This window comes from Heliangelus exortis, chromosome 28, assembly GCF_036169615.1.
Source record: "Heliangelus exortis chromosome 28, bHelExo1.hap1, whole genome shotgun sequence".
Taxonomy (NCBI): domain Eukaryota; kingdom Metazoa; phylum Chordata; class Aves; order Apodiformes; family Trochilidae; genus Heliangelus; species Heliangelus exortis.
The window spans coordinates 1854090-1874930 of NC_092449.1; the positions used below are offsets into that span (position 1 = coordinate 1854090).

Genomic DNA, 20841 nt, shown 5'->3' on the forward strand with positions numbered 1-20841 from the left:
CGAACTCGCATCCTCGCGCCTCCGACCAACTTCGCTCCTTCAGGGCCCGCCCTTCCCGCGCCGCGCTCTGATTGGCTGCGCTCCCCTAATTTATTATGCAGCGGAATCGCATTGGCTCAGCGCTTCCGGGCGGCCGGCGAGATGCATGCTGGGGCTTGTAGTCTCTCTCAGGGGACCGCAGCAGTATGTCCTCTCGGGATTGGCTGCGCACGCTCAAGGATGGCCGGCGGAGCCAATGAGGAAGCGGGATGTTGGGGAGTCGCGGTCTCTGGGATACGGCCGGCGCCGACCGCTCTAGCCCCGGACTGGAGGAGCCTCCGCCGCCTCAGGGCGCTCTGTCGGGGATGGCCGCGATCGCTCGGGCGCAGAGGGCCGTGGCGGGCGGGGGGCAGGTGAGGCGCCGGTTCCCGCCGCGGTCTCGGCTCTGCAGCAGCCGCAGCGCGGTGGGGCTGGGCCTGGGCAGCCGCGGGCTGTGGGAAGGGCCCGCACCGGGGTGCGGGAGGAGGTGGCTCAGAGCGGGGGGCGGGGGGTCTGCCTCCATCTCTCAGGGTTCTTTGCGTCCTATTCCCGCAGGGACCCCGCGATGCTCCCCGCAGAATCATCACAGCCCGGCCCAGCGTCCTTCCTCATTCCTGGAGTGCCCGCCCTGCGGTTGACAGAGAGTTGGAGAAAGTGGAAGAACCCCCCTGCCCCAGCAGGTTCCTGAAGGTGCGTCAGGAAAAGGTTGGGGGAAGGCAGTGGGGAGAGGCAGCGGGGAGCGCTGTGCAGGCAGGGAACAGGCAGGAACCAAGGAACATCCCAGGCAGAACTTCCCAGGCGAGGTCGAGCTCAGCTCTGAGCAAAGCAGCACAACTGGAAAGCAAAATCATGAATCGAAAAAAGCAGATGGAGTTGCAAAATTTGGGTCAGAAGCCTCTGGATGATGAGTCCTTCTTGTCTGACTCCAGCCATGAACACAGCATGAGGGGCAAGAAATACCTGAAGAATAATTCTACCACCAGAGGAAATGTGCACCTCAGTAATGCCTGTTCTAAGGAAGAGGAAAGCACCCAAAGCCCTAAAAAGAATGTTAGAGTTAAACAGCAGCTTGGTTTGGATAGTGATGAAGAGGAAATGAGAGAACTGATGGAAAGCTCTTTGGAGATTCCCAACAGGAATGAGGCCCAGAAGGTTGTTGCAACTGATTCTAAATGGGGTGCAAAGGTAAATACAGATTTCACTGGATTCTCTCATAAGGAAATGTCACCAACAGAGTTACCTAAAGCATCTTCCTTTCATAACAAAGACTCAGAGAAAAATGGTTTTGGTAGAATTAATTCACCAACACCTTCACCAGCCCACAGAAGCCTGTCAGGACTACATAACATGAGATATCCATCAGCATCTTCTTCCCTGAAAGACAGGACTGTAAAGATGACTGTGCCTAGAAAAGGCTACACCAAGCAAAGCCAGATGTCACTGGAAAGTGACAAAAGTGATGTAAAATCATTAGATGAATTGTTCTTAGAAGCAGATGATGCAGAAGATTCAACCAGCAGCAGCTCAAATGGTGAGTTAGTTCTAAAGTACTGTGTCAGTAGACATAACATTAATTATACTAATAATCTAGTGATATATCTACTAACAGACATGATCAAGTACTCTCTTTGAAGGGATACACTCACTTTTTCATATCACACTATAAACTAGGAATGCAGCCATTTACTTTCCCCTACTTTTCTCACTTAAAGGAAATCATACAGCCACTTCCCTGCCAATTCTCATGATGATTTGTGATTTGATTGCAGACTTCAGGCTGAATATCCTGAGCCTTGATGATTTGGCACCAGATATCACCAGTGAGGCAGCAGAATTAAAGCAGGAAGTAAGTAAAAATCCCCTCCTAGCACATATTTCCACTCTGCCTTTGTTTGGTGGAGTGGATAGTGTAAAATGAACATTTCTATTCTACTTCCAGGCTGGCTGAGGTGGTAAGGATGAGAAAGAGGAGCAGCATTTTTCTTCCCTAATAAAATAATAGCTTCCTCCCAGTGAGCAGCAGAATAGAGAAAGAATAATGAAGGGAAAATTTAGGTAATGGAGGCATATTTTAGGTTAGATTTTGTTGGTTCTAACATACAGCTCTTTTGTTCTACAGGGGAAAGACACTGAAATTACTCAGGAATCAAACAGAAATTCAGAAAAAGATGCATTCCTGGTGGTAAAGGACCCAGCTTCCCTTACAATAAGTGCAGGAACTGGTCTTAAGGAGTCTTCTGCAGAAGATGTTGAAAGAACTGTGACTGAGGCTGAAATCTCTGAGCATCTGAGTGAATTTGCTGCAGGTTTCCCTGGACACAAACAGGATTCTCTTGAGCATGAGGAGGGAAGTGTGAACTCAGAATATTCTGATGACTTTGAAAGGTCTCTGTCTACACCAGACAGCAAATCTGTACTGAAAATATCAGAGGGACATTCTGGGAGCTGCACTTATTCTGGAAATCATCCCCCTTCAGCATCACCTGTCAGAGAGCAGTGTGACAGAGCACACAGAAAAACACTCAAAGAAACTGCAGTTCAGACAGTGGATCTTCCATTCACCTCCTGTTGGTCACAGAGTAAGTTCACAAGATAATTGCTCTGTTCAGGCAATTTTTACATTTTTATATGTTAGCCTGCTCAGCATTCATAGATTTCTTAAGTTTCAGTAGTAGCTCCCCCCCCCCAGCTGACATTAAATAAAATTTTTTCTAAAGCCAAACACTTAAATCTGCTGCCTGTAGAAAAGATTGAGATTGGGCAACAAAATAGGAAATTGGAAGGGGTTTTTTTCTTAAAAAAAATACAAAACCTCAACAGGAACTGTGGATGGATGAGCTGGTGTTAGCAACAGAGCTTCAATTGCCTGAGGAACATTCTCAGGTGGAATTCAGTGGGTTTATGATCTTCTTTACTGTTGTGAATATTATTGTTCAAGGGATCACCCACTGGAGAGGTTTGGTGGTGGTTTTGGGGTTTTTTTTGTATCTTGGGAAAGCACCAGGGCCCAGTTTGTAAGGAAGAGGTGACCCTGAACTGCCTGAGGGATAAATCCCTTCAAGTAAAAATGACATTTTTTCCTCTTAACCTTCTTTGTCCTGCACACAGCAAACACTGCAGCAGCACCTGACCCACCTGCAGGCAGCAGCTATGTTGATCCAGTACCTATTGCCAGTCACATCATCAGCATGGATACAGTAGAAGGTACTGAAAAACATGCTTCTTGTTCTTATTTTGCTATATTTTATGGATCTAACCCCTGCTTGGGGTTGCTCAGCCCTCACTGTCACATATTGCTGAAGTGTCTGCTCCCCATTTCTTGCAGCCTTGACATCATACAACCCCTCTGTCCTTGTTTTAAACACCATGGTGAAACAGCACTTGATGTTGATTCAGCAGTTTGTTGAGAACATTCAACACCTTCACTTCTCCCTTGTGAAGTCACTGGAGAAGGAGAACTTCCACTACCATACCCTGGAAGAGACTAAAGAGGTAATGAGACAGCAGCCAAGAGAGGGGAAGTGAATATTCCTTTCCAAATGCTTCCAGTATTTGCTGCAAGCAGATTTTCTACACCCATTATTCATTAACCAGATAAAGCTCCTATTATAACATAACATAAACGTCCTATAACATAAATCACTTCCCAAAAAAATATTAGTTAATGTGGGCTCAAGCAGTATAACTTTAGGAGTTTATACAGTAAAAAACTTAAGATCTTACTGGAGGCCTTAGGTTTGAAAGAATAAGCTTTGTGCTGGGCTCAAACAAGCATAAAATCATAGAATCATAGAATGGGCTGGGTTGGAAGGGACCTCAGAGCTCATCAAGTCCAACCCTTGCTCCACTCCCCCCGTGGTTCCCAGCCCATGGCACTGAGTGCCACATCCAGGCTCTTTTGAAATATCTCCAGGGATGGAGAATCCACCCCTTCCCTGGGCAGCCCATTCCAATGGCTGAGCACCCTCTCCAGAAAGAAATTCTTTCTAATGTCCAACCTAAACCTCCCCTGGCACAACTTGAGACCTCTTGTGCCCTCTTGTCTTGCTGAGAGTTGCCTGGGAAAAGAGCCCAACCCCCCCCTGGCTCCAACCTCCTTTCAGGGAGTTGGAGAGAGTGATGAGGTCTCCCCTGAGCCTCCTCTTCTCCAGCCTCAACACCCCCAGCTCCCTCAGCCCTTCCTCACAGGACTTGTGCTGGATCCCTTCCCAGCCTCCTTGCTCTTCTCTGGACCTGCTCCAGCACCTCAATCTCCTTCCTGAGCTGAGGGGCCCAGAACTGGACACAGGACTCAAGCTGTGGCCTCCCCAGGGCTGAGCACAGGGGCAGAATCCCTTCCCTGGACCTGCTGGCCACGCTGTTCCTGAGCCAGCCCAGGATGCCATTGGCCTTCTTGGCCACCTGGGCACACTGCTGGCTCCTCTTCAGCTTCCTGGCAATCCAGACTCCCAGCTCCCTTTCTGCCACTCTGTGCCCAGCCTGGAGCTCCCCATGGGGTTGTTGTGGCCAAAGTGCAGGACCCAGCACTTGGAATGTTGAACCTCATCCCGTTGGGATCAGCCCAACTCTCCAGTCTGTCCAGGTCCCTCTGCAGAGCCCTCCTGCCTTCCAGCTGATCCACACTGCCCCCCAACTTAGTGTCATCTGTGAATTTGCTGCTGATGGACTCAATCCCCTCATCTAAATCATCAATAAAGAGATTAAACAGCACTGGGCCCAACACTGATCCCTGGGGGACACCACGGCCGCCATTTTGCTGCAGCCCCGTTCAGCACCACTCTCTGGGCCCTCCAGGCAGTTCCTGACCCAGCCCAGATGCCCCTGTCTGATCCATGGGCAGACAGCTTTTTCAGGAGAATGCTGTGGAAGACTTGCTTCCTAAGCTGCAGCACAAGTGTCAGCTTCTAGTGCTAGTATCCAAAAGCAGAGGAATCTTGACATGAAGATTTATTATTTATTAAATACTGTATCTATCTACCTAACAAAGAAATAAGGTTTTGTGGTGTTTGGTTTTTTTGCAGTACATCAAGAATCACAAATCCCCACCTCTAACAATGGAGCAAGCACTTGAAGAAATTCAGAAAGCACAGGAGGAAAAACTGCTTTGACTCTTCCAAGTTTAAGGAAAATTCACACCTGCAGAGCTCAAGCTGGAATGAGAAACCCTTTCGAATTATAGAGATAAGTTATTAACCATGTCTTGGAAGGATTTGTTCTGGATCTTATACAGAATTTAAATTTTATACAGGGATAGGCAGGAGCCTTCAGCCAAACTAAATTAGTGTTCAGGAAGAAAACACTCCTGGAGAAAGCAGCTTGTATGGTTACTGTGTAGACTCTGATCTGTGATCATGGTAGAAATGACAATCTGTCCTACAGCACCCAAAGATGATCACAGAACAGATGTAGTGCCACATTTAAACAGAGGTTATATAGAATAAACCTTGTCAGCTGACTACAAAACCCAGCACACACCAAATTAAGGCACATTCAGTACAAAGAAGGCCTTTAGCCAATGTACTGGAATCCACTGACTCTGAAGTATGAGCCACCATTTTCTTTTTATTAAAAAAAAAAAAGTGTTTATTGGAAGGCAAAACAATAAAAGTCACAAATTGAGAACATACAGGTGTTGTATGCTGATTCACAGACAGTTACAGTTCCACAACTACAGTAGATCAAGAACAAACTGATATTTCACCATATTTAACTGACTGGTTTTATGAGGGTTCCTGCTATACAAATAAAAGGTCTCTGGAAGAGGTGACCACCACGCAGACCTGTGGAGTGGAAGTGCAGTGTCAAGGCCTAACAGCTGGAGCTGGTGGTCTCTGGAAACAGTTACAAAAGTTTCTTGCTCTTTTTTTTTTTTTTAATTATTTTTTATTTTTCTTTCCTCATTTAGATGAAAGGAAGTTTCCACAAATCTTTCGCTGTTAGAAACTTGCAGAGAAAATGAATTCTCTTCTAATTCAACTAATTAGCTTTTATTAAAGGGTATATACAAAAATATAAAAAGCTTAAAGAATGGCTCCCATTACAAAGCATTGAACATCCCTCCAAAAACAAGAGTTTAACCCTCGTGTTCTGACCAGAGTTGGGACTGCAGCAGCTGGTGTGTAGGGGTGTTAAGTTGTATGGTAGGTTCTAACAAGCTTGCACAGTGCTCATAGGTCACCTGTACTGGAACTAGAGGCTTCATTCCCCATTTAGACATTAGGATACACTGCTCAGCATCAGTCTGACTTGATCCCAAGGCAGCACCCCTCCACTTCAATTAGAATTAACCTTTTGAGAGAAATAAACATACATTATGGAACTAGAGAACATACAACCACAGCAGATCACGTCTGTATTCCACAGGAATGAATGAATCACAGTCCTACACCAGGGAGAGTTTGACTGGGGGTTAATTCTAGTATAAAATGGGGAACTAATTAAAAAAATTTTGCAAAATAAATGGAAATTCTTAAACTTGCTTGACATGTCCTTGTTAGGAGTGGCCTTTTTTTAAACGCTAAACGACAAGTGTTGAAGTACATGTCAGAGCTTTCCATTTTTCACCATACTTTTAAAAAGTAATTCATTTTGTCACTTCCTCCAGACTTTAATCCGGATTTATACAAGTTTAATGTTTTGTAGAAGATGCAAGACATCTTTCTTCAGAGAGTCTTATTCAGGTGGTGGAGGGTCTTGCGTTTCACGCTTCACTGAAACAATAGGGAAAAGAGTTCTTACACATTCTGCAGTTACCTAAAGCTGGCTGAAATGTTTCATGGAATGAGGGCTCTATTGATAAGGAGTTTTTCCTTCTGGGCTTTATTTGAACCCATTTGATTACACAGATCTAGTGCAGACATGGGTAGAAGTGACTTGATTTAGCATGCCAAATTTTTCTCCTTTTAATCATTGGCAAGTGCAGTTCTATAGAACACAGACTCTCTGCAAAAAATCCAACATTTGGGAAATGGTTTTCATCTCCTAAGCACCTCCTCTGTTTTTTCTGAACCCTTCCTGCACTACAGTGGATTTATTGCTGGTTCTAATTGGTGCTAATTGGGCAGGGCTGGACAGTAAGTGTGGTTTGACTCCATTCCAACCACAAAGACCTCCCTGCTCCAGCAGCCAACCCTCCTCTGGCATCACTCTCTTTGCTACCTTTGGGTTTGCTCCTCTTTTTGAAGGGTAAAATTCTGGGCTGCAGCTTCTTGATACTGCAGCCCACAAGTGGCTTACACAGAACAGGTTAATTTATCAATGTTTCACCAGTAAGAACACAACACAGCCCTGAGTAATCAGAGTGTATGTCTACTTACCTCTTGTTTTACTGTACCCATAACATAAAAATTAAAGAGTTACAAGTCTTTTGAGATTACAATCTACAGTAAATAGGACAAAATCACTATCAGGTCTGCACAGTTTTTAAAATTGCTGAGAAACAGTCACTTACATTCATCTCTGGCCTTCATGCGTGCAATAAAGGAATAACTTTTATTTCTTCTGTAGTTTTCATAAGGATCATCTAATGCCACTCCCACTCCTTTATACTGATCCCATTTGTCTCGGATATCCCCTCCTTTAATTGGATCCTGAATTCCTTGTTCCTTAGCTCCCAGTCCACCAGATCCACTCCATCCTGCAGACAGGAATATTACAATTTTGTAGCTATTTTTGTTATTTAATTACTAGAATTCTCAAGACAAACTTGGACATTTAGGAAGCAACCAGAGGAACTGTCATTTCCATACAGCAGGATAGTAACAGAGAGCCTGAAACAACATCCAGGCTTCAAAAATATCTATACACAAAGATCTGGGAGCTGACAGACATCAGCACAAGCCCTAAAAACCTTCCAGAGAGCAAAAGGAAGCATAAGCCCAACCTGTCCTGTCCACAGGGAGAAGAAACACCTTGGGGAGCCTAATTCTGATGCCAAACTCACACCTGTCCTTCCAGATCCTTCCCTGAAAGGCAACTACCACCACCTCTGCTCCATGTTCTATGTGCTTCTATGAATATCCTTCAGCTGCCCTTGGAATAATTACGAGCATGCAGTAATTAACTGTATCCAAGAGGGCCTGATTTTGTTCCTTGGCTTGTGCAAGGTTCCAGAACAGCATCTTACCCATTTTCACTAGCATTTGATGACCTTTATTTTCTTCTCCAAGTCTTGATTCTGGTATAGGAGGCCCAGAACTGGAGCCCAGACCAGCAGAAGAACTGAGGGAATAAAAAGAACAAATTAAGAACAAGTGACCCTGTTCTGACACAAAGCAAGGTCATTAACATTCTGCTAATCATTAACATCCACTCTCTAAGCTGTTCTGTTAGAAATTTATGGATTGTGGAGTTCTAAAGTGCCACAAACACTGGACCTGCTGCTCAGTACAAGGGAAATCAATCATACCAGGCCTCCTGAGAGGATTTGGAGATTTCTCCTGCTTCCTAGGAAGGCACACAAGGCCTTTAGAGCTTCACAGTGTTTTGTTCCAACAAAAAGCCACCACAAAACTGTAAGCATTCTCTCTACAAGCATAAAAATAGCTTCTAAATCTGCTTTCCCTCTTCTTTTTCTATTTGTTGAAACGCTTAACATGTGAGGAAAGCTGGTGAGGAAAGCACCCTCAGTGGTGCTTTCCCAGAACAACCCAGGTCAAAACCAAAAAGACAACAAGCAAACAAACAAAAATAACAGAAAAAAAAAAACAACAAAACACAAACAAACAAACAAAAAACAGAGAAAGCAAGGGCAGCTTACGGAGGGGTGGGGCTGCGGGAGCGGGAGCGGCGCCGCCTCCCTGGCGAATACGACTTCGATCTGGATCGTGACCGCGAGCGCGAGCGGCTGTGAGAAGAACGGGATCTGCTCCTGCTCCTGCAAGGGCAGCAACGGGGGGTCAGGTGCACAAAGTACCCCAGCACCAGCCAGAGTTCCTCCTTCACACCCCCAACAAGGTTCAAGCCCACTGCACCCTACCTGGACTGAGAGCGGGAATAGGATCGGGAGCGAGAGCAGGAGCGGGAGCGGGACCTCGAGTAGGAACCAGAGGATTTTGAAGATCGGGAGTTGGACCGGGAGGAGGAGCGACCCCGGCTCTTGGACCGACTGCGAGACCGAGAGGGCCCACTGAAAAAAGCAGAGAAAGCCCAGTGAAAGTCCTGGGAGGAGCAGGAGAAATGTAAAAGTGCTTCTGATCCAATTCGTTTTACACACAAGTAGTTCTGCAGACAGCCCAGGGAAACCTGGTGTGGCAAAAACTTTTCTGCAGATAACAGAAATATTGCTGACCAGACTTTCCCCTGCTTTTAGCCCGAGGTATTCCCAGCACCATCCAAAAGAAGAGAACGTGCCAGCAGGCAGCAGAGAGAATCTCTCACCTATTTCTCTTCTCCTGACCTTTCCTCCGCCTCGCTCGCATTTTTGCTCTGAAGAATTCATAGAGTCCGTTCTGCTCCCAACCTTCACTGCAATGAATCAACCACACATAGAACCAAGGTCTGTAAAATGCCACTTGGATCAAGGGAGACATTCAGGATTGCTGCTGGATTTTGTAGGGAACAAAAAGGCCAGGGCAAAAAGATCTCACAGATCTCAGTGTGTGATCAAACAGCATGGGCAGTCCGAAATACAAGAGCACTCATATTTCAGCATGAGAAGAACCAAGACACAGGTGATGGAAGAGAGAGGCACTTTGTGGTTTGAGAGAGCTACTTAGGGCATTTTCCTTACCATGTTGTTAGCTATCCCTACTCTTACCTGTTTCTAGGCCTGTCATGAGATGGTGGGCTATAAAATGCCTCAACCGCAGCCAGCAGTCTCTCACTGGGGGGCATTGGGGGTGGAAGACGTATATCTTTAGGATCTAAAGGTTTATACTCATGATCTTCAAGCTGCCAGAAACAAAACAAATTACATTTGTGACACAGGGTTGCTGCTTGAAGAGAGAAATACAGATTTAACTGTGTAGGCACCTCACATTTCACTAGTGGATTTAGGGAAATGGTCCAGAAATAAGGGTTCTGCAGCTGAGCCCATGGTTTCTCGTGCTGTCACTACCATTTTGAGTTCTGAGAGAACAGCCAGCACTACACAGAGGTCAGAGGGTTAACTGGATGGCCAGGTAGATAAAATGCAGCTCTCATCTATCCACCTTTGTGGTAACAGTGGCTGGATGGAAGCCTGGCAAAAGCTGGTGTACACTGAGAGTAACAGGAAGGTAGAGATGGAAAAGACCTATTTGTTCATCTCAAGGACAGAATGCATAAATGTGTATAACCCTGAGGGTGCTGCTACAGATGCAGTTCCTGTTCTTTTTCATTCTTTGTAGATTTAACATTAGTGTTGCCAAACATCTTTGTAAAAATTCAGAAGTTAGAATACCAAAAACTAGTACAGTGGTCACATCAGAACTGCAAGGTCCCTCTGCCCATCTGTAAATTTCAATTTTCTAAAAATGCAGGTAAGATTTTCAAGGGTAAGTTCTTCTTTCACATATATGAGCTCAACCAGCTTTCACTAGCAGAAAACACTTGAAAATGTTACCATTTTCACTACTTTCTTCCCCACACTCCTGCATTGTATACAATAACTCTGGCTGGTGGATGGAAGGATTGGTAATGATACATTCCCACACATTAAACTGTCCCTAATCTTGACCATGGGATTTTGATCTTTGAATCCTGCTCAGCAGGGCCCATCACAAGCACTTACTTTTACAAGTGGAGCCATCAGTCCTGCAGGAAGATCAAAGTAGGGAACATTTGGCACCAGGCTGGGATCATCGTGGTTCATGTGAGGGGGACCTTGTCTCCTCATGTGAGGAGGTTGCCCATTAAACCCATGTGGAGGAGGCCCAAAATCAGGGTGCTGTGGCCCTCCCCAGGGAGGATGCTCACTGATTCCAGGATGAGGCAATCTGTGACCAGGGTGATGATGAGGAGGTCCAATTTCTGCAGAATGGGAGGGTTAAAACATTTTATTTAGCTACAGAGAAAGGAAGGCAAGCAAAACTGTACTCCAGTAAGTGCATTTATCAAAAAAAAAAAAAAAAACAAACCAATCTTGGCACCCAGAGCCTTGTAGATTCAGAAAAGCAAAGAACCAAAGACCTAGAGGCCTCCTACAGGTCCACACATAAATATCTTGCAGCTCATCTCCCTCCCTGGCCAGAGCAACCCCTCTCAAGACAACTTTAACCCTTGGCCACTGCTTATTTTGGGACACACTGTGGTCAAAAGATACCACAAGAAAGATGCACTCAAGAACAAAAGGTCTAAGATGCAGCAGGGATCTATTTCTGAAAGCTAAATACACACTCATGGCTTAGCAGGGACCTGTAATTAATTCTGTCTCTGTGCCTAATTAACATACATAATGAAGTAATGATAGCAGGAATTAACTCACATGAGTAGGTGATAAGAAAATACTGGTGTTTAAAGAGGCATTTTGAGAAGAGATAATATCATGGTAAATTAGAGAAGTGAATGGCACCTATCCAATCCCTGGACAGAGAAAATGCAAGACTGGAAACCAACATCAGCAGCAGGACCAACAGTTTTGCAAGGAAAAGCCCAATCTTCAGCCAGGACTGCTCATCTTCATCAGGACACAGTCTGTGTTGCTCCACTGCTTTCCTGATTTTAGCCACCTGTTTTAGAAGATCCCCTCCTCCAGCAACTTCACTTGGAACAGATGTTTTGCATCACCCACTACAGCCCAAAACAGAGCATCTTTTCTCAGCTTAAACCTTCATTCCCCCAGGGCAAGAAAAGCTGTTTTCCATACTCACTACCACAGCTCTCAAAAGCACCCAACCAAAGAAATAAAACAATCTCAACAGAAGAGATGAATCACAATCCTAAATATATAGGCTCTAATTCATGGGTTTTCAATGTTTTTTGGCCTTGGGGAACTGAGAATTTTTTAAGCTTAATACAGCAACTCCTCCATAGCAACAGAACTGCTCTTTGAAGTGGTTTGTCACACAAAACCAGGGTGATCTTTAGACTTTACATTGATAAGGATCATTCCAGAATAATCAGAACTTCTGCACGTGAAACAGAAACTGCACCAGGCCAGAACTACACCAGACTTCTGGACGAAGCCAGCAGCCAAATCTGAGCCACAAAGCCAGGCAAGCAGAGCAGCAACAACACTCTCAGACATCCCAGTCTGCCAGCAAACCAATCAAGAAGGACCTGGAGGAAAAGGATCATTTCACCAGACACTACCAGAGCACAGCACTATAAAGCAGGCTGAGAGGTTCTCAGCAGAAGCAGAAGAAAGCCATGGATGAATGTATGCACAGAACAAATGCTTCCTGCTGGATTCCTCTACCTCCCTCCATCCATGGAGGGCAGAGCTGAAGAGCCCTCATCTATGGCCTGATGTGCAGGAGGTTGAATTTACAAGCCAATGCTGCTCCTCACCTTTGAGTTTACTATTTTTCAAGTGAAATAGTCACAAAAGGGGTGCCTGTAGAGATGCTGACTGGAGTTTGGAGTATGACCTCTGTTTATCTGCATCTGGTAGGGAAGGTAGACTCAGAAAGCAAGGAAGCCTCCAACTCTACACTTTTTTCCTCCTCAGCTGTCAGCAGGAGTTTCCCAAACCCCCAAACTCAGCATCATTTCTCAGGAAAACAAAAATAAAAATCAGAGCAGTCCACCAAGAATAAGCTGTCAGCCCACAACACTCAATTTTCTAACGGCAAGCAGCACTGCAGGGTAAGAAAACCTGGCCTGGGACACACTTTACCTTGAGGAAAATCCCCCTGGGGGTAATCAAACCGATGAGGATAAGGAGGCCTTTCAAAGGGATGGCGAGGTGGAAAATCATCCTGCATGAAGCGAGGTGGAAAGCGGTTGAAATTATGCGGATGCGGGGGCTGGTTGAATTGGGGATGTTGCTGATGTGGAGGAAATGGGCCCCTGAAGTGAGGTGGCCGCTGCATTCGAAATGGAGGTTCCCTCTGACCCCCACCCCATGGAGGTTGTTCGTGCTGGTTGTTCCAGGGGGCTTCAAACTGGTTGTTCCAAGAGGGATCGGGCTGGTTGTTCCAAGGTGTCTCTCGCTGGTTGTTCCAGCCTTGATCTCTCTGCTCGTTCCACATCCCCTCGTGGTTGTTATTCCAGGGAGGACAGTGAGGTGGGCCCTGGTGGTGAAGAAAGGAAGCCTGGTCATGAGGCTACAATAAAAAAATGCTGTAAAACCAATCTACCTTTTTAAAATAGCAGTAGTGACTTTTTAAAGTAGCTACAGTCTGTAGGCAGCACACACAGGTGAAGGAACTATGACTGCAAGGTCTGAGCAACTTCAGCTCCAAAGAACATAAAACCAATCTACATTTTTCAAGTAGTAGTAGTGACTTTCTGAAGTAACTACAGTCTGTAGGCAGCACACACAATGAAGAAACTATGACTGCAAGGTCTGAGCAACTTCAGCTCCAAAGAACATAAAACCAATCTACATTTTTCAAGTAGTAGTAGTGACTTTTTAAAGTAGCTACAGTCTGTAGGCAGCACACACAGGTGAAGGAACTATGACTGCAAGGTCTGAGTAACTTCAGCTCCAAAGAACATAAAACCAATCTACCTTTTTGTAGTAGTAGTTACTTTCTGAAGTAACTACAGTCTGTAGGCAGCACACACAGGTGAAGGAAGTTTATGATTGCAAGGTCTGAGCAACTTCAGCTCCAAAGAACAAAGTGTTACTGAGCCAAACAACTCTGTGCTCAGGACAGAGCTTCCTGTTCTGCTTTTTCATAGGGAAAGCATCATGGTGAACAAACTGAGGTACAATCTATAATTTGCCTGCAACCAGGCTAAGAATAAGCAAGCTTGGCATTTGAATCTGGATTTCTAGCTTCCACAGCTTGCCACAACACTCTCAAAACTGAAATGAGCACTCAATCTCAGCATCTTGTCTCAGAGCTTTGTTTCTTACCTGTTGCTGACCCCATGGTGCAACAGGGTGAGGCTGGTCAAACCAGGGGGGTTTATTGGGAGGAATCTGATCATGAGAACCAGGGCCACGTGGGCCACCAGAGGCAGGATCCTGCACTCCAGAGCCTGTTGTGTCATAGTCTGTGGACCCAGGTAGAGGCAGCTGAGATTTACCATCATCTGAAACCAAAAGGGAGACTATTACATAAGGATACAGGATGTGTGGAGTTGATAAAACCCCAGCACACCCACAAAAGGCTCCATCTGAATGTTGCTGTCATGTAAACATTCTGCAGAAATCTCTTACTGGGACAGAGGATTTCTGATTCATTTAACATTCATCTCTTTGGTTCTTTTTACATTCATTTACATTTTTACATCCACTGGTTTCTGCTGAGGGCCCCAGGACAGGTCACTACCTGCTTGTGTAACTGGAGCAGATGGTGGAGCTGAGGCTGGTGCTGCTGGGGGGGCCTGAGGAGGGGGTGTGGATTTCACCTCATTCTCCAGTGGTGGGATTTGTATTTGCTGCTGCTGCTGCTGCTGTGTTAAACTGTTTACAAACTCTTCATGTTGAGTTTTCAGGTTCTGTATCTGCTGTTGGAAGGCAACCTGGACAGGCTGTACTACTGTTGCATATTCAGTGATCAAATTTGCCTGGTAAAATGAGATAAATGAGATAAAACACCATACCTAGCACAGTTACCCTAATTTCTCATTCAGTATCTCCAATATTGTCTCCACCCCTTCCCAAAAAAATGCAGAAGAATGCCAGACAACCTCCTGGCAGAAGGACCCAGTCACAGGATGAAGCTCTGCAAAGATTTCCAAACTATTCTCTGCAGGCTGGAGTCCCCTCTCTATATTCATGCCCAGCTGTCAAATGCAGCTAAAATCAACAGCATTCATTATTAGTGCTAAAAATTAACAGTTCTTGCTGCCACAACAGTTTTTACACAACTTAAAATTTCCTTTTTAGCAAACATTCACTTTCACACTGTCAAATATGCACAGGACTGCAGTGCTACAAATACCAACAGACTCTTTGGGACTGTATCAGCATGTTTGAAATAACAATGTTATGTTTTACATTATTTTTCTAATCACTTGTACCCAACTTCAAGGGGGGGAAGATGAATAATTAACTTTCAAAAAAGGAAAACATTTCCTAAATTTGTTTTCAAAACATTTACAGGAATAACAAAGCTGTTACTTCTCTTTTGTGGCTAACCTGGTACTGGCCAAGTCCAAGAGCTGGGCTCTGTAACTGCTGAATGATTGACTCATCAAAGTACCCATTTTTCTCCCATAGTTGAAGGAGCTGCATAAATTTAAGAGCAAAAAGGTTTTAGATATTATGAGCAAGAGGAAAATCGAGGCACATCATTTTTATTTAGCTTTGTCAAAAGACCTAGGACTTCAGCTCATGCCTTTGAACCACAGAAGATTCAGGGGTATTTATGCTTAATTTTAAATAAAGCCTAGGTACTTCTAAATTCTAGTTTGAACATTAAATTAAGCACATCCTGTGACAGCAAAACCACACTAGAAAAATGTCAGTGGTCCTCTTCCATCACCATAGTTGTGAATCTCCCTAGCCCTGACCCAGCAAAGCAAAGCATACAGTTAAACCAAAACCAGATACTCACTCTGGCAATTTTCTGTTGCTTATCCTCCTCCACTGCTAGAAAACTGGTACAATAAATGGGCACAACCACCTTCTGTAAAGCAGCCAGCAGATCCCGAGCTTGCTTCCGTTGGCTTCAGGAAAGAAATGGGAAGAGTTCCTGCTTTTCACTGTACCACCAAGAGCTTTGCAATATTCAATTCACCCCAACTCCTGCTATACTACAAGTAGAGGGCTCATAAAATAGACAGTTCCCTCCCTTTACATTTTTTCTGTAAATCCTCATTCTGGAGGAAAAACCCCCACAAAGCAGAATAAAGCTGCACTGATGACCAAACCACTCGGTCTCTGTGCCAGCTACAGCCCCCTAAGGCAGCTGCTAAATATAATGCATTAAAAATGACAAGTCAACCTAAAAATGCACCTGCCAGAGAATCATAGAATCATAGAATCCTAGGGGTTGGAAGGGACCTCAAAGATCATCTAGTCCAACCCCCCCTGCCAGAGCAGGGCCCCCTAGAGTACATCCCCTAGGAACGTGTCCAGGTGGGTTTTGAATGTCTCCAGTGAAGGAGACTCCACAACCCCCCTGGGCAGCCTGTTCCAGGGCTCTGTCACCCTTACAGTAAAAAAATTTTTTCTGATATTCAACTTGAACCTCCTATGCTCCAATTTACACCCATTACCCCTTGTCCTATCACTGGTCACCACTGAGAAAAGCCTAACTCCATCTCCCTGACACTCACCCCTTACATATTTGAAAACATTGATGAGGTCACCCCTCAGTCTCCTTTTCTCCAAACTAAAGAGACCCAGCTCCCTCAGCCTTTCCTCATAAGGGAGATGCTCCACTCCCTTAATCATCTCAGTAGCTCTGCGCTGGACTCTTTCAAGCACTTCCCTGTCCTTGAACAGAGAGTCTTAAACTACCCAAAGCATAAATCCCCCATTAACTCTTACCAGTGATGCAAGACATCATTAATTAAGTAGATGAGGTGCAAGCGGAGCTCGAAGTGAGCTCCCTCGGCCGTGATGCGGTTCCGCAGGTGCCCGGCCATCAGCTCACAGTGGGCAGGAGACTTTGCATTACTAAACATCCAGTTCTTGCCAGCCTCAGAAAAACAAAGTATATGAAGTTATTCTAACGTGTTCCCATCGTTATGGGCTCCCAAGAACTCCAAGGAATTTTCAAGTAACAGCTGTCACCCCACCGACCGCGAGAGAAAAGAATCATGGAGCGGTTTGGGTTGGAAGGGACCTTAAAGATCCTTAAAACTCATCCAGTTCCAACCCCTGCATGTTCAAGGACACCTCCCACCAGCCCAGGGTGCTCCAAGCCCCATCCAACCTGAACTTCAACACTGCCAGGGATGGGGCAGCCACAGCTTCCTTGGGCAGCCTGTGCCAGGGGCTCCCTAGCCTCAAATTAAGGAATTTTTTCCTCATGTCCAACCTAAATCTCCCCTCTTCAAGTCTGAAACCACTTCCCTCTCACTACACAAAGAAAACTGCTGTTCACTGCACAAGCTCAAAATGCAGATTGTATTTAATCCACAAGAGCACCAGTTCACTGCTCAGTTTTAGGTCACTTACTGAGATTGCATCTTTTGTACAGGTGTCAATGATTGGCTGCAACAAGTTGTCAAATTCGTTCATATCTAACTGAGTTTCCTCCAAAACTTTCTGCATTTGTTGCTCAATTGCAAGGGCTACTGCTGATGTGACTTGTTCCTGAAAAAAAAAATATTAAAAAATATACTTACTATTATTTTGAAGAACTAAGCTGCTGTACTCCCATTTTCCTAACCCTCAGTACCCATCTCAAAGACCAAGACCTTTTACAGGAAAGATCACCACATACAGATGTTTCAATTATTTGTTTTGGGAAGAAGAGACTCTCATCACTCTTCAGGAAGAGTCCAGCTCATTCCCACCTCTAAAATCTCTTCATTGTGAAAAAAAAAATAATTAATTGCAGGGAACTCTTAAATGTACAGAACACAACCCAGGCACACTGCCTTCCTCCAGGAACTCTTCAGCCTGGTTCCCAGTAGCTTTAACAGTAAAATGTTGCCTGCAAAGCCCAACAAGGTGAAATCTTCCTGTTCCCTTCCACCCCTAATCTGAATCCAACCTGAAACCACCTCAGGATAGAAGCCCAAATATCCCACAGCTCCCAGCAACCCTGAACACAGATTCATGCTTTATGTCACTCTGCAAACCAACAAGGTTTTTCATGTTGGGAAGAAGCTGTTTGCATCAAAGCTCAATCTTCCTGGCACTCCTGACCCAGCTGCTCCAAGGATCTGCATCTGCCACAGAACAAAGGAACACTCCCTCCTCTCCTGGCCAACACAAAACCACCAGGCAGGAGGAAAACATCCTCTTCCCCTTCACTCCTGATTTCTAACAGCCCCTAGCAGAGTCCAGGATAAAGCAGGTGAATGTTTATCTGAAACCAACCTGTCTCATAGCCAGGAGATGCTGCTCCTGCTGCTGCAGGTTCCACTGACTCTGCTGGATGAGCTCCTCCACGGAAGGAGTTCCCTGAGGAGTCGGGAGAGGTGCAGCCGGTGGGAGAGTTGGTTGTGGCAGGGGCTGGATCTGTGCAGTAGCCTCCAGATCTTGACTTTGCTTACACAACACTAGCAGACAGAGTAAACTTTTAAAGCAAAGCCTCAGAGAAAACTGCTACCACCAGCCCACACGTGAAAACCGGGCTGGATCCGAACCAGCCCCCCCGCACTCGCTTTGCCTGACGGCTTCAAACAAAACCAAAACCGCGCAGCCAAGGCTGGGGGGTGCAGCAGAGGAGCGGCAGCAAACCCTCGCTCGCTTCCCGAGGAATGGCTCCGAGGCCAGGAGTGCGGATCACCCTATTCCCGAGAGCCCTCCGGCTGCCGGTTCCGTCCCCTCGCAGTGCCGGTACCAGCGCTGGGGCCCGGCCGCCTCCGAACCCGCCAGCGGGGGGGTGGGTGAAGAGCCGCGGGCCGGGCTCAGCCAATACCTGGAGCTCAGAGGCTGCAAACCAGTCCTGGCGGGGCAGAGCGCAGCCAGGAGGGAGAAAAGCGGCTCCGGCAGCGGGGCCGGGAACCAGCGGCCCCGGGAGGAGAGGCGGGGGGGGGAGGCAGAGCCCGCCGAGGCCCTGGGCAGCCCCGAGCCGCCAGCCCCGCACATGCCGCGGGCCCCACTCACGCTGCTGCTGCTCCAGGGCCAGCTTGTACTTGTAGTAGCCATAGAAGTCTCCCCCGAAGAGGAAGGAGAATTTGGGGTTCTCCTTCTGCTTCTCCATCGTCATCTTCTCGAACTCGGGCCCGTTCCGCGCCACGAACTGCGCCAGCTTGTCGATGACATTCCGCAGCTCCTGGTCTGTGGGAAGGCAGCGCCGTCAGACCCCGCCGGTCCCGCCGCCTCCGCCCCGTTCCCCTCTCCCCCTTTCCCCTCCCACCGGGCCCCGCCGGGGCCGCTCTCACCCTCGGGCGGCAGCGGCATCTCCATGGCTGCGGGACAACGGGCCCCGCCGCTAGGCCGCACCGCCCGGAAGTGCCGCCCGGCGCCACGCGCAGCCGCGCTTTACGGCCGCGTCGCTATGGAGACGGCGCGAGGCTGTTCCTTCACCCCTCCCGCGCGCCGCGGGCGGCACGAGGCGCTCTGAGGGGAGAGGCGGGAACGGAGCCGGGAGCGGGACCGGCACCGGAGCCAGCACCGGGACCGGGACCAGGCCGCTCTGTCAGGCTGATGGAGCCATCTCGGCCCACAGCTCGCCCTCCCCCGCCCCGCAGCTGAGGCACCGGCTGGAGATCTCCTCCTCCGCCTCTCCCCCAGTACCTGCGGAGCCGCCGGATCGCTCCCACGCCACTGCCGGGCTCTTCATCTGGTTGTAAAACCCCGAGCTGCAGCTCAGCGGGCAGAAATCAACATAAAGCATTAGAAGAAAATAAAGTCATTTAACACCTGTCTCGTCTTGAAGCACAGGGCGTCCTAGCGGCACTTCAGCTCCAGACTCTTGGTGTGGTGTGAAATGGGAGCTGTGTGAAGCCAGAGGCAAACCCGAGTATCCCAACATGGAGCTGTAATCGCAGCCTGAAGTTTCAGGCATTAAATTACACTTGGCAGGATTTCCACTCACACAGGTAACGCTCACAGACACCCCTCACAAAAAGGCAGAATGTTTTATTCTTAACAAGGCATACACTGTGAAGACCCCACACCTAGAGAATACAAAACCTCATAAAGATGGATGTACCCGAAGAACAAATGAAAACCAAACATACAAAAATAAAACAGAGATTCTGATCACGATTCTACACCAGTCTCCAGTCTAGGAAATCAGCACAGGTCCCAGAAGACCAGACCAAGCTCAATCTTAGCTTGTGCTTAGAAATGTTTTGCTTTCCCCAAGCTTGGATCATTTCTCCACAAAGTGCCCAAGAAGCGAGTTACCTTACAAAGATGTTCTCCAGAAACCAGCTGAACACCTGATTTATTTTAGGCAGAGGAATCCCAGCAGCTGGAAGTCACCAGGGTGGCTTCTTCCTGTCCTCCCACAAGGAGGGAGCTTCAGCAGCAGCTATGACAGGTGAGTCACAGGTAACACAGTCAAATAACATCCAGAATGTCAAAGAACCAGAAGATGAAGTAAAAAAAGGACAATACAAAAGTGCTCATTTGTTTCCATGCCAGTAAGGAATGTGTTGGCTTTTTTTTTAAAAAAAAACAAAAAACAACAAACCCATATTCACATTACTTTATAAAGTACCAGCATAAAAATAAACCACAAAAGAAGATGGGTGGTGACTGCTATCTGTGTCTTTGCACTTGCACATCTACCTAATGTGATTGCATCACATACCTGCCACCTCAGGATTAACAAATCTGTTTCAGCAGCCTGTACCATTGCCACAAAGCTATTCCAGAATTATTTTTAACAGCTTACAACATGGCTCAGAAATAGAAGCCTCAGAAAAACAAAACTTTCCCTTTATTGATCTTGCACCTTTTTCACAAGGAGCTACATGGCAGAAGCTTCTTCTTCTGCAAAATGCTACATCAGAAAAACGTGGGTTTGGACACACCTGAAAAAGGTTGTGAGCTTCAGGGATAATCATGAGCTGACCTCAGATTGCCAACACTGTTTTTAAAAATCACTGTACCCCTACACAAAGCCTAAGTATTGCCTCCATTTTATTTAGCATTCACAAGCATTTTACCAAATTATAAAGATGCCCCAATTGCTAGTGGGTACTAAAATT

General features: G+C 46.5%; 2 protein-coding genes and 1 long non-coding RNA gene across 6 annotated transcripts; 1 reads left to right on the forward strand and 2 right to left on the reverse strand.

Moving 5' to 3' along the window:
• Window positions 1-233: 233 nt before the first annotated feature.
• On the forward strand, window positions 234-5644 carry C28H19orf44 (chromosome 28 C19orf44 homolog). The gene is made up of 7 exons (XM_071727920.1): window positions 234-392; window positions 574-1549; window positions 1788-1864; window positions 2138-2597; window positions 3127-3222; window positions 3344-3510; window positions 5040-5644. The coding sequence occupies exons 1-7, from the start codon at window positions 249-251 to the stop codon at window positions 5124-5126; spliced, it is 2007 nt and encodes a 668-aa protein (XP_071584021.1). The 5' UTR covers window positions 234-248; the 3' UTR covers window positions 5127-5644.
• On the reverse strand, window positions 2295-3292 carry LOC139788219 (uncharacterized). The gene is made up of 2 exons (XR_011722790.1): window positions 3154-3292; window positions 2295-2501 (listed from the first exon to the last, which is right to left on the reverse strand). It is a non-coding gene; the product is annotated as an uncharacterized lncRNA (long non-coding RNA).
• A 234-nt stretch (window positions 5645-5878) lies between the features above and the next one.
• CHERP (calcium homeostasis endoplasmic reticulum protein) lies at window positions 5879-19509 on the reverse strand. Of its 4 annotated transcripts, none has more exons than XM_071727915.1 (18): window positions 19418-19509; window positions 18785-18958; window positions 18053-18234; window positions 17183-17320; window positions 16550-16701; window positions 15612-15723; window positions 15194-15283; window positions 14382-14619; window positions 13964-14142; window positions 12776-13172; window positions 10730-10968; window positions 9776-9909; window positions 9397-9483; window positions 8996-9145; window positions 8777-8893; window positions 8144-8238; window positions 7469-7654; window positions 5879-6728 (listed from the first exon to the last, which is right to left on the reverse strand). In XM_071727915.1, exons 1-18 carry the CDS (start codon window positions 19461-19463, stop codon window positions 6691-6693), a joined length of 2754 nt encoding a protein of 917 aa, XP_071584016.1. In that variant the 5' UTR covers window positions 19464-19509; the 3' UTR covers window positions 5879-6690. The 4 variants fall into 4 exon arrangements, with proteins under 4 accessions (XP_071584016.1, XP_071584017.1, XP_071584018.1 ...); XM_071727916.1 differs by having other exon boundaries at window positions 5879-6306; window positions 19418-19508; XM_071727917.1 differs by lacking the exon at window positions 19418-19509 and adding an exon at window positions 19063-19171.
• Window positions 19510-20841: the final 1332 nt, after the last annotated feature.